Source organism: Danio aesculapii, chromosome 22 (genome assembly GCF_903798145.1).
Source record: "Danio aesculapii chromosome 22, fDanAes4.1, whole genome shotgun sequence".
Taxonomy (NCBI): domain Eukaryota; kingdom Metazoa; phylum Chordata; class Actinopteri; order Cypriniformes; family Danionidae; genus Danio; species Danio aesculapii.
Genome location: NC_079456.1, coordinates 10513108 through 10526361, shown reverse-complemented (window position 1 = coordinate 10526361; position 13254 = coordinate 10513108). Strand labels below are relative to the sequence as shown.

At 34.6% G+C, this 13254-nt stretch overlaps 1 protein-coding gene across 2 annotated transcripts in view; it reads left to right on the top strand.

Annotated features, from left to right (window-relative positions):
• The window catches only part of LOC130216386 (protein NLRC3-like), a 229101-nt gene that overhangs the window by 37214 nt on the left and 178633 nt on the right, over positions 1–13254 (top strand). For both annotated transcript variants that reach the window (XR_008835795.1, XM_056448281.1), the window contains exons 8-12: positions 3450–3617; positions 4066–4233; positions 6531–6704; positions 7186–7356; positions 13068–13241. Coding sequence is in view for 1 of the 2 variants with exons in the window: in XM_056448281.1 (XP_056304256.1) it covers positions 3450–3617; positions 4066–4233; positions 6531–6704; positions 7186–7356; positions 13068–13241 (855 nt within the window). In the remaining variant the exon portion in view is untranslated. The remainder of the gene's footprint in view (positions 1–3449; positions 3618–4065; positions 4234–6530; positions 6705–7185; positions 7357–13067; positions 13242–13254) is intronic.

Here is a 13254-nt window from a genome sequence, read left to right as displayed (position 1 = left end):
TTTTAAAATACTGAAGCAATAGATTATAAGGCTATGCATTTGTCGAGTTGTTACTGGTTTCACACATCAGTATCTGCTTCTAACTCAAGAGCTTTTGTCAATAACAGGACACAGGGAACAACTCCACTGTTTCAGCATTTGTATTTTTGAATTCTGTCAGAGTTGAAAAGCAATCGCATTGTCCAATACTGTAGCAGTTAAAGTAGTAGGTTGATAACCTTAGAAACAAAATAATTGAAATATGCATTATTCACAACACTGACTTAAACAGAAACACAATATAATGTACATTAAGACATTTCTTTTACAAAATTTGTCTGTTCATTAATTTGCATATCATTTCTTCAGTATTAAGGCAAGCATTTCCACTTTACATGAACTATTTACACAAATGAACAGTATAATTGAATGTCTAATATTTTAGCATCACACATTAAATAATGCACAAAATAATCAATCACAGTTAAACAAAAGATGCAGTTGTCTTATATATTGCACTTAATTAAGAAAAATTACGTCATCAGTGTCCCTGAGATGACCAAGTCCTGTTGTGTTTCCCCTTTCTCACTCACTGCAGCTTTAAACTTTATTCATGCAATCGCAAGTGTTTATTATTGCAGCGATCGTGTTCTCCAACTTTAACAGTGCTTGTCTGCATGCATGCATCTGCCCTGTGAGTTTTTTTCCTCTGCGGAAGGACTTTTAATTTATCAGTAACTTGGGTCGAGCACTTTCAGTGAACTGTATGCCATTACATAATCTGCGCGTTTAAGGTCAGTTGTCTTTAAAAATCGGGGATGTGATTGATGTTCCATATAAAGTGCATCCCAGATTGTACAAGAAGCAGTGCATTAAATTACATTTTCCCCACCATGTCTTAAAATATGAACATTTATGTTACCCCAGTATATTCAATGGAACTTCTGTGCTAGCCTGCTAATCCTGATGGGCGCGGCTTTTCCTCTCGTTTTACACTTGAGCAACTAAATGAATGCTAAAGTCTATTTAACTGATAATATTTTATTTGCATTACAATGTCAATGCTGTAAAAGGAACCTTAAAAAATGGAAAAAAGCCACATATTAACTGTTCACCGTAAGTTTATCAGTATGGGAAGAAACCAAAGACTGTAAAAGATATGGACGTAATATCTGTGACGTCACCCATAGATTTCTGAAGAACCCCAAAGAAGTGGTTGTTGCTAGATCGGAAATGGTTGCGGCCGAAAGTTAACCAGAATTATTTCTATTATTTATTAAATTTCCCATTTATTGTATTTTATTAACATCTACCCCCACCCCAACCCTAAACCCAACCGTCACAATAACGTAAAAACAGTTGTTGTACCGAGTATCATTTATGCGATCTATTAAATTACCCAATAAATTGTATTTTTAAGTGCCTAACCCTCCCCCAACCTTAAACCTGATCATCACAGTACTGTAAAAATATTAATTATTGTTATACAGTGTCATAAAATTGCTGCTATATTGATGTGCATATTGCACTTGCGTTCGGTCACAAATCTGATCTAAAACTGTCGCCATTTTGTTTGCTTGTAATCGCACCACCCTGGAACACCAAACAAGGGCAAAGAGGTGTAGCTACAGACGGCAGCTAGCATTTTGCTTAATACTTCATTACTTGCGACTCGTTTGTGTTCTGACCACATGTGCTTGGTTGTATACGATATCAATAAATCGTTTAGTTTTTTAAAAACACTGTTATAATACATTGAGCCACTAAACATTGTTCTTTTGACGTTTTTTCTACAGGAGGAAAATGCTAATTACTTCAAAACACAAACACTAATATAGTCCATGTTAGTAAATGCAAGGCTAATTATAAAATCTAGGCATAAAACTGTATGACAACATTTCAGATGACTGTTCCTACAGCTAATCAATCTTTCAGATTCTGGAGTGCATTACGGGTCTAAAGAAAAATATAAATGATAAATGATCTTAAATAAAATAAATACATTTATAGAGATGGTATATAAGTATATAATTTTACGCACCTTGGAAACGGAGGCCACTTGAATGTTTTGTAAGCACAATAAAGTGCACATCATACAATATCATCTTATAATTGTAAGAAATAATTCCAAAAGGCAGCTGACTGTGTAAAGCCACATAAAACAAAACAAAACTACGGTGTATATGCAGAGTTCAGCGGCTAATCAGCCGGAATCAGCTGAGGTGATTTGATGGCAACCAATGAGACCTAGCTGTCACTCAAGTGGCCACGCCCTTAATTATGCAGACTTAATATAGGCTGTAAACACCCTTTTTTTCTGTTGTAAAGTTGGCCATTTTAAAAGTGGGGTCAATAGAAATTTGCTCTATTATGGAGCCAGGACTAGCGAAATTTTGATGAATTGCAGTTTCAGTTACTTCCGCAATCAAGTGTATCTGTCTGAGGACTGCAAGACAGGGTTTTAAGATGAAAGGGCGTAACTTGTAGTAAATTAGAGGCGTTAATAACTGTGATGGTTGGATTTAGTGAAGATGTAGATGTTAATAACTATGTTGGATGGGTTTTGGGTTGGGGAAAGTGTAGACGTTAATAACTATGATGGTTGGGTTTAGGTTTCAGAAAGGTGAAGACGTTAATAACTGTGATGGTTGGGATTGGGGTAGGTGTAGACATTAATAACTGATGTACAGCGCCATCCAGCAGACAACATAGTTTTAAATGGCTCCATAAGTTAAGCCCCTGTCTTGCAGTCCGCAGGCAGACCATACACTCCGTATTTGCTTCATGGGGGAGAGCGGTAGATCATTTTTTGCCTTCAGATCACTTAAAATAAGTTTTAAAATCACTTTGAAAAAAGTCATTATAATTTTTATTACTGCTTATTAACAGCAGCTGTTACGGTTGCCTGGTGACAAGATCTGTCCTCTGTAGGCTAGATCGTCTCATTTCAAAACGCTCGCTTCAGCCTGTGTGGACTTCAACGGACTCTCCTTCGGAGGATACAGCCTCTGAAATGAGACACAGCTAATATCACTGGCATTTGTTTCTTTTTTAATGTAACATTTAAAAATGAATTTTTAAAGCAGTTTCTTGTTTCATTTTCCATATCTCCTCAGCAAGTTCCGTCAACCAGTTGCTTCCGCCAAATACTTTCGATTTCATTAGTTTAATAATTCTGTCATGCATTGAATAATATATAGTGCAAATCTGCCATTTGACTTTACAGTATTTTATGTTGATGTATGGTTTTTCCAAGTGTTACAATATAGTGTTTTTTTTTTAATGTAAACCAAATCAAACCGAAAACCATGACCACACAACCATAATATGAGCTGAACTGACGGTTTTATAAACCATCCCAACCCTAATCAGTTATCAAAACTTCCAAAACAGCTCATTAAATCTGTTGATATAAATACAAATGTGTTGTATTTTTTCCACCTAATTCTGACATGTAATTTCTCTTGTAGGTTAAGTGATTGTTACTTAACAGACAGAAGCTGTTCTGCTTTGGCTACAGTTCTCAGATCAGATACTAGTCTAAAAGAGCTGAACATGAGCAATAATAATCTGCAGGATTCAGGAGTGAAGCTGCTCTGCGCTGGACTGAAGGATAAATGTGATTTGGAATTACTGAGGTGTGTGTGATGTTACAGATAACAACAAAACTAGTTGTGATGTTTTTAAATTTTTTTAAATATACCCTTATTACAATTTATGACATAACAGTATATTTAAAGATTAATAAAGAATCTCATATGTTCCAGAATGTGGACAGTATTCAAAGCTTTTTTGTTTCATTCTTCAGTAAAAGAATATATCTTGTAGTCATGCATCATTTAAAAAATTATATTCTTATTTTATTGTCTTACATGAACTTTAATTAATTCTCAATTATTAGACATGTATTAGCATATTTTAGTGTTAAAATTATAATTTCAAAACTGCCATAATCACAATGTTTGACAAGAATAGACAATAGTATTAAAACAAATGGTTAATGAGATGAATTATATGTTATCTCTTCATTCTGAGCCTCAACTTTTATTAAAAATGTAACTCTTCAGTGTTGGTTTTTATTTTCAGGCTCAGTAAGTGTGATCTAACAGTGGAAAGCTGTTCAGCTCTGGCTTCAGTTCTCAGATCAGACTCCAGCAGTCTGAAGGATCTTGACCTGAGCAATAATAATCTGCAGGATTCAGGAGTGAAGCTGCTCTCTGATGGACTGAAGGACAGTAAACTGGAGAAACTCAGGTGAGCTGATGTCTGTTACATTCAACATCTCTGAATCTTTGTTTTTGTGAAGAGATTATATCTGCAAAAATGTACTCAAGTTTGTCATTTTCAGGTATTTTGTATTTGTTTTGTATTAAAGAAACAAATTGCAAAAAACTATTTTTAGAAATATACTAAATACGGTTGTTATCTGTTGTAGCAAACTAGCTCAAGGGGGATATTAATAGTTAAGTATAATTATTTATAATTATATAAAATATTTAGATAAGCTATACACGTTTACTTGACCTCTTTAGGTCGAGTGTTTATTCATCTAAAGAACTAAGTTATATGAAATGATCTAAATACAAAAATACTGAGAGCATGTAGCAAAATCAGCAGGGGTAGGGATTCCATTTATGAGTAAGTAATGAACACATGTAGCAAGTACTGTTTAATTTGTTGCGCTAGCGTATTTTTCAATGTGGGCCAATTGATTAGAAGAGAAGGAATGGCTATTGGTGAAAGAAAAGCAGCACAGCAGGTGAGTGAATAATCAAACACAGTCAGTTTTTTTTCTTCAATATAGTTTATATAATTAAGAAAATGTTATATTTGATCAATGTTATAGGTTCAATTATAAACTATAATAATGAAAAGTAAATGATCTTCTCTTTTTTTCTTTACACAGATGAACGTGAACACAAATATACAGTTTAAACAAACAGTTTACATACATTTCACCTCTTAATCCCAGCATGAACCAGGGACTCGTCAAAAGATGCTTCAACACAAACAAACCCAGCCTTGCAAAACACAAGGCAAACATCAGTTAATAAATCATCTTTAACAGTAAATCGCATATATACATGCTTCATATGCACATTTATTTAACATATACACACATTGATCATAACGATCTTTAAATACCACATTTTATGATATTTCGTTAACTTGTCAACATTACAAACATTACATGTCAGATAGCTTTAGCCCATATGTTATCAGCTTTAGCTCGAGCGCTGTGCTCGTGGCTTATATAAATGCATCTCATATTAACTCTGAGTTGAATTTGTGGTGTTTAAATATTAAATATAATGTTAATGTAAAGACATGAATCTTAACTTACCAGAGTGCAAAAGTGTATTTTCATCAATAAAATTCTCTTCAGATCCGCGTCAGTATCTGCTTACAAGCTCCGCCACATCTGCTTCTCACTCAGATGTCTGCCAACAACAGCTACTTGCTCCAACTCTCACTTTGATGATGAATTCTCTATTCAGTGATGGTTTCTCAATCCGAAAACACTTTTTGGTGCTGTTGCCTCTTTTCAACAACTTTATCTCTGTTAAATCTGTCTCAAATCGCTTACTGAATGCGAAGGGGCTCTGGATCTCTTTCTCTTGCTGTCTCTCTTTCTCTCTCGATCTGCATCATTTAATATTCTCAACCATAACTTTCTTAACTTTACCAATCATAACTTCTTCTCTTAACCAAATGTGGTGTGTCAGTGGAGTACTGCTCGCTCTCCCGTTAACTCTTAAAGGGCCTATGACTTTAATACATAGAATGATTAAATGGCTTATTTTCCTTGCTTTCCATTTTTTTTCACATCATTTCACTTTCCATTAGTAGCCTAGGTTATCTGGGTTACACACACATACAGTTGGAATAGGAAAAGGCATTAAAGAGTGTTGAATAAAAGCATGAAGTTATAGCAGTATTTGATATTTAGCAGATCTTCAGCGTGAAAAAACATCAGTTTCATAATTCAAATACCTTTGCAAAAGGTTTTAGGTTACATTTGAAAAAGAGTGGTGATGCTGTTCGTCTGTGCTTCAGTTGACCTTTGCTGAAGTTTGTTTATGGGAGAGAACCAGTTTGAGGCTTGATGAATGGAAAGACAAGGCCAGAGACTGCCTGGTACAGCTTAGGATTGGAAGGGGTTGTTTGTGCATTATTTTGTTAAAACAAAATAACTGTGTCTGATTTGCCACCTTTGTTACACTGTTTTGCAAACTTTTCATATTCTGTTTTATTTGGCAACTTTCATTTCTGGAGTAAAATTCTGAAACTTTCCTATTGATTTAATGTTATTCATGGTATTTCTTGAAAAAAGAGAACAAACATTTGGATGTTGCATATTCATTTTTGTTTCAGAATTTTAGACTGCAGTATTGTGCAATTTAATAAAGTTACATCTGAGAAACTTTAGCAGAAAATTTCTTTTTTTTATTTTTTTTATTTAGTAATTCAGAGTTTTGTGTATTAACATGAATCACAACATTACATTTATTAAGCAGTAAATAAAGTTATTCAAGTTTTATTTTCTGTAGGCTTTCAGACTGCAGTATCAGTGAAGAAGGTTATAAAGCTCTGGCTTCAGCTCTGAGATCAAACCCTTCACACCTTATAGAGCTGGATCTCAGAGGAAATGATCCTGGACAATCAGGAGTGAAGGAGCTCACTGAGTTACTGCAGGATCCACACTGTACACTGAAGACCCTGAGGTGAGACATGAGGAGGAAAAACATGAAAGTCAACTATTCAGAGAGTAGTATTTCACTTAAACAATAAGATGGTCAATTTGTTGCATCAAAGTTAATCATTAAAAATGTCAGTGGAGTTTAGTTGTGGTGCAATATTCAGTACAGTATAATAAACATAATGGACCACTGCATGTGCAATTACTGTTTATTGAGATATATGTTTATTTGTTAGTAGATAATTTCAGATTTTTTTTGTTCGACATTAATTTATGTAAAGTTAGTCAATTTAATTACACCCTTTTAAATTGAAATAATAAATATTGAAAACAAGGGACTCTTCATGTAGGCAGTTTTATACTGCAGGTTAACTTGGACATTTCGATTTTTGTGTGTGTCTGTGTGTTTTGTTATAAATGGTAAATCTCGTCTTCTCAGCATGTTTTGTAATGCAGTAAACAGTCACAGTAGTTGAGAACTCACTCCTGCTTGATCTTCTCTTCAGGTTTTTGAGTCCTGCTGCTGATAAATTCTGTCAGTTTGTGACTGGAATTGTGGGTAAAAACCCGTTACTCCTGAAAGAACTGAATCTGAGTGATCATGAACTAGGAGACACACGAGTGAATCAACTCTCTGCTCTACTGCAGGATAAACACTGTAAACTCAACACACTTATGTGAGTATCTTGCATCAGTAAACTTGTTGTTTGCCGGCAGCTAGCTCTCTGTAGCTCTCACATGGTCACCACTGAAGCTAAGCAGACTTGAGGGTGATTATTACCAGGATAGAAGACCACATGAGGAAACTAGGTTACTGCTGGAAGATGTGTTAATGAGGCCAGCAGGGGGAGCTCACCCTTCGCTCTGTGTGTGTCCTAATGCCCCAGTATTGTGATGGGGACTCTATGGGCTCGTTTCCACTGACTGGTAACGGTACGGTACGGTTCGGGTCGGTACGGGTCACCTTTATCAAGCTTGCGTTTCCACTACCAAGGGTACCCTTTTGGTGGACGGGGTGTATGACAGAAAGTTTCAGTCGACAGTGTTCATTCTCGCTCGAGGAAATGTCTACAATAAAGCTGTACGGGTCGCTCACATATCATATGAGAAGCACTTCTCACAACACAGATGCTTTACACACATAAATACTTGTGTAGAAATGTTTATTACTAACTTTTCTATGAACATGAGTTGATTATAACTGCAGATCAATGACCGTGTGAAATAGCCTACTGTAACGTCTGTAATTATATTAAATAAATAAGTGAACATATATCAACACATACAGCCCCTTACAGTCTCCGATATGTTACCTACTACAGAAGAACTACACACAACAGACATTTCGACCGTATGTAGGTTCAAAAACAACACAATATATAGCCTACAGTCAGTGTAAACCTCTCATCTGTCTCTGTAATCTTCAGCAGCACATGTAGCCTCTGTTAGAGAACAATTCCATCATTCTGAGTTCATATTAGTCCAAAAGGTGATAATAACAATAATAGTTAAACAAGGCATTTTGTTCATGTTTGCTGAAAAAATAATGTGCTCATCCCTTGTTTTTTCCGTGCTTCACCCTCGCGTTTGTCAGTGTCTGACAGGATCTGGTTTCAAAAGCACGTCAATAATCAAGCGCACGTTATTATCATCAGCCCAAGAAGTTTGTTATTTCAGATATAGATGCGTGGCGAGCACAAGCAAGAAAGCGAAACCTCTTGCGCCTCAGACATGGCTCGTAAAAAACTACGGGGCACAGGGTAAATCTGCTCTTCTTCTTGTCTTTGTGGCTGTTCATTATGACGACGACAAGGTTTGTTTGAGCCCAGGTCGACCATGGCTCGTTATTATATGTATATATAAATCCGCTGTAATGTCTCGCTGTGTATTTTAAACATGGCGGGTTTTATGTTTTCATTCTGGCTTGTTGCGTAAGCGAATGACGCCTCTCTGTAAAGCAATAGCGTTCAGATGCGTGTCTAGCTCCGCCTTTTGGTACCCTTTCTTTTGTTTGGTACCCTTTCGGGTGCCGAAAAAGTGGTACGGTTTGGTTTGGTATGCCTTTTGACAGTGGAAACGGCCATAAAAGCGTACCAAACCGTACCGTACTACTCAGTGGAAATGGGCCATATACTGTCAGTGAGCACCAGGTCATTAAAACTCCCAGGATGTCCTTTGAATAGATTAGGTGTGTGACTCTGGCATCCTGACCCACTGACCTCTGTCCATCATGGTCTCCTAACCATTTCCCTATCATAATTGGTGTGTGGTCTGACACAGAATGGGTGCTGTCAACTCATCCAGGTGGATGCTGCACACTGTGGTGGATAAGGACATTTCCGCCAAATTAAAGAGCCTTGAGTGCCCAGAAAAGCGCAATATAAATTCAGTAATATAAAGTCAGTAATGGCAAAAGTACACACATTCTTTATAAAGTACAAGTAAAGGTACTTAAGACTAAAATGACTCTAGTAAAAGTTGACCCTTAAACAAGATCACCACAAATTAGGAGAAGACGAGTCCATTTGTGCTGAAAAACTGCAAACCCCATCCTAAAACAACTATACAGAATATACAGATATATACAGGTAATTTTAATATACAACATTTTGTTCCCCAAGCAACATTGTTTAAAAAGTTGCCTCTTTTATCATCATCTTGACACAAACTCACAGTATTCAGCAAGTAGTTTTGTGGTTGATCAAAAACAACAGCTGTCATTCAGGTTTATACAATCTGAAAAATAATTATGTAGGCCTGTATATTTATATAAAATTTTTTTATCATAAATTTAACACTTTGTCTAAAACATTTTACGTTTTTTTTTTTTTTTTTTTTACTTTTTTTTTCACTTATAGAAGTTTTTATAAAAAAACATAACACCCAATAGTGTACGTCATGTATATATGTTAACAAAATTATCTTGGTGTTATTCCCTGATACTAACTAGAACATGCACCAAAACACTAGCAGACAATACAGCAATTATACAGCACCATTAAAGAATAAATAAATAAATAAAAACAATGAAAAAAAATCTCAGCCAGACTAATGATATAAAAAACAAAATAGAATAACATGTAAAAAAGGAGGGAAAAAAATATTACCAAAAAAAAATTATTACAGAAACATTATTAACCTATACATCTAAGGAAGGGGCCCCATATTTTGTCATACAACTTCTGTTTGCCAAATCTAGAGAAACGTAGCCTTTCCAGCTTGAGAGCAGAAACCATTTCAGCTAACCATTTTAAAAAAATTGGAGGTGTTGTGGATTTCCACTCCATTAGAATCACTCTCTTGGCCAGCACCATACCAAACATAAGGGAGAGTTGATGTTTAGGCCAAATTGTACAAGCTTTTGATCAAGAGAGATTTCCTCGCACTGAGGAAAATTGTGCTTGATAAAATGGCGCACCTGTAAATAACAAAAAAAGTGTGATTGTGAGAGACCAAAAGTTTTATAAAAGTATTAAAATGTGTCCAGTTTGTCATCCACATAAAAATCCTTCACTGAACGCGGTCCTTTGTCACTCCAGAAAGTAAAGACCTTATCAAGTTGTCGGGGCTCAAAATCATGATTTTTGCAGGTAGATAAATGGAGGGATATTCAATCTTTAACGCCATTTTTACTTGATTTTAAATTTTTTTTAATAGAATTAAGAACGATAATGTTCTTGCATTAAATCATTTTCAATGATAGAGATTTTGACCACAAAATTGCAGCTAAAGAACTGTTACCAACTGAACAAGCCTCAAAATGTAGCAAATTTTGACATGTATCTAACTGATCGGAAGCAACTTGATCACACTCATGCCAAAACATCATAGCCCTCTTGTTAGCTGACCAATAGTATTGACAGAATGTAGGCAGCGCTCCCACTTCCCTAGACTTTTGCAAATGAGGTTTTGAAATTCTGTGTACCCTATATCCCCAAAAGGAAAGGAAAAATCTAACAATTTAAAAAAGGATTTTAATAGAAATATGGGTAAATTCTGAAAAAGATAAAGAAAACGAGGCAAAATAACCATCTTGATGGCATTAATTCAACCTAATAATGATAATAGAAGAATCCTCAATTTCTCAGTAGATAATTTTAATTTATTAATAGCCTATAAAAAATTTAATTTTTAAAATCTAAAATTTTAATGGGAAGAGATTTCAAAAATCCAGAGTCTAAGCCATCTCCCGGAGGCATAAACACACTTTTCCCCCAATTAACTGAATAACCGGAGAAGGAACAAACGGAAAATCGTTTCCATTAAATATGGCAAAGCGGTGGATGGGTCATTTAAAAATAATATTAAATCATCTGCATACAAAGATAGTTTAACCTCGAATTTTCCACAAGGCATACCTCGAATCTCAGAATGGGAACGTAAGTATAAAGCCAAGGGTTCTAGGGCCAGATCAAACAGCAGCGGACTTAAACAACACTCTTGTCGTGTTACCCGCTCCAGCTTGAAAAACGCAGATCGATCAGAATTTGTGAGAATTGCAGACTTAGGAGCAAAGTAAAGCATTTTAATCAACCTGATAAAATTTTCTCCAAAGTCGAATCGCTCTAGAACAGAAAACATATAAATCCATTCAATTCGGTCAAAGGCTTTTTCTGCATACAGGGAGAGGATTACTGCCTTAGATCTTTTTGACTAATTGTTGTATAAAATGTTTAATAGGCGGCGTGAGTTACAGAAGAAGAATCTTCTTAAAATAAAGCCAGTTTGGTCGGAATCAATGAGTCCACATGTTTGTTTAATCGAATAGCCAAAATTTTACCAATAACCTTTTGATCACTGTTAGGAAGACTAATTGGTCTATAATTAGCAGGCTCAGTATCATCTCTGTCTTTTTTTTTTTTTCAAAAGACATACATATGCTTCAAATAAAGAGTCAGGAAACTTATTCAGCTCAATTGAATGGTTTAACATACGAAGCAGGAGAGGAGCCAATGCAGATGCATTTACTTTATAAAATTCAATTCCATACAATATCCGGACCTGTGGCCTTTCCATTGGGAAGAGAATTAATTGCCCCCAGAACTTCATTAAGATCAAAAGGTTGTTCTAGTTTCTTTTTTTAGCACTATCGCTGAGCTTTGGAAAATTAACTTTATTGAGAAAGCTACTCAACAAACACATCTACATTGTTGCGATATCTGCACAACGTTATATTTTTTCCAAAGGCAACGTCGCCGCTTATGTGCTCGCTACATTGTTACAATGTAGAAATGGAAGACGTGAAAAGGCTGTAGCAACGTTGTCGTGTGACATTCAGCAACCGTGAGACGACGTTCCTGCTACTTGTTTTACTATTTTTCTGTGGAAGTTTATCAATACTGCCTAGAATACAGGATAAGCAGTAATTCTTTTCCAGTATTGCTTAATATTAAATATTGTTCATTTTATTTTTTATTTTTTAATTCAACAACTGCATGTGTAAACTTTGAAGTATAAAAATACCACACAAATGAATATAATCAAACTTTTTATTATATTTTTCACATTTAATACATACAGTACATATCTAATTATAAGCAAACAGTATAAAATAAAGTTTATATATTTATAGATAGATAGATAGATAGATAGATAGATAGATAGATAGATAGATAGATAGATAGATAGATAGATAGATAGATAGATAGATATCTATATATATATATATATATATATATATATATATATATATATATATATATATATATATATATATATATATATATATATATATATATATAAGATTCTGATGGTATGATAACCTTGGAAATAAATACCACGGTATTGAGGTTACTACTCTAAAATGTATTCTTTTTAAATGTCTGGGTAAAAAACAAAACATTTTTCCCCTTTGAACACAATATATTTTAATCTGAGAAACATTTAAAATATTGTCTTTGTTGAACAAAGACAACTTTTTTCTTTTTTCAAACAAAAATGTTAAATGTTAAAAATAATTTCAGTCCAGGGTTTCATGAGCCTTCAAATAGACTACAGAAACACACAGTATTTGTACTTGCCTTGCCTTACAGCAGTCGATATTAATGCTTCATTTGAGTTGAAGCCGATTAACTATCAGCATTACAGTAAAACAATGCTCTTACAAAGAGATTACAAATAAACAGGCAATAAAGTAACATTCAGTTTCTAAAAATCTCAAAGATGAGACTTGACTTTAAAATGGATTGTTCTAATTTTTGAAAGCATGATTGTTTATTTTTCAAACTTTGTAGATATACATTTTTTTGCATAATGATATCTAAGAAAATCTGACAGAAATAATGAATTTTAATTAATTTAATTTGATTCAAACTGTTTCACATTTTTAATTTTTACCATTTTTTTATATGTTTCACATGATATTTGTCTTTTCTCTTTCTGTCTTCAGTCTTTGGAGATGCAGTATTACAGAGAAACAGTGTAAGATCCTGGCTTCAGCTCTGAAATCAAACCCATCACACCTAAGAGAACTGAACCTCAGTGAGAGTAAACTAGGAGACTCTGGAGTGAAAAATCTCAGTGATTTACTAATGGAACCACAATTCAGGCTGGAGAACCTACAGTTAGTATCATTT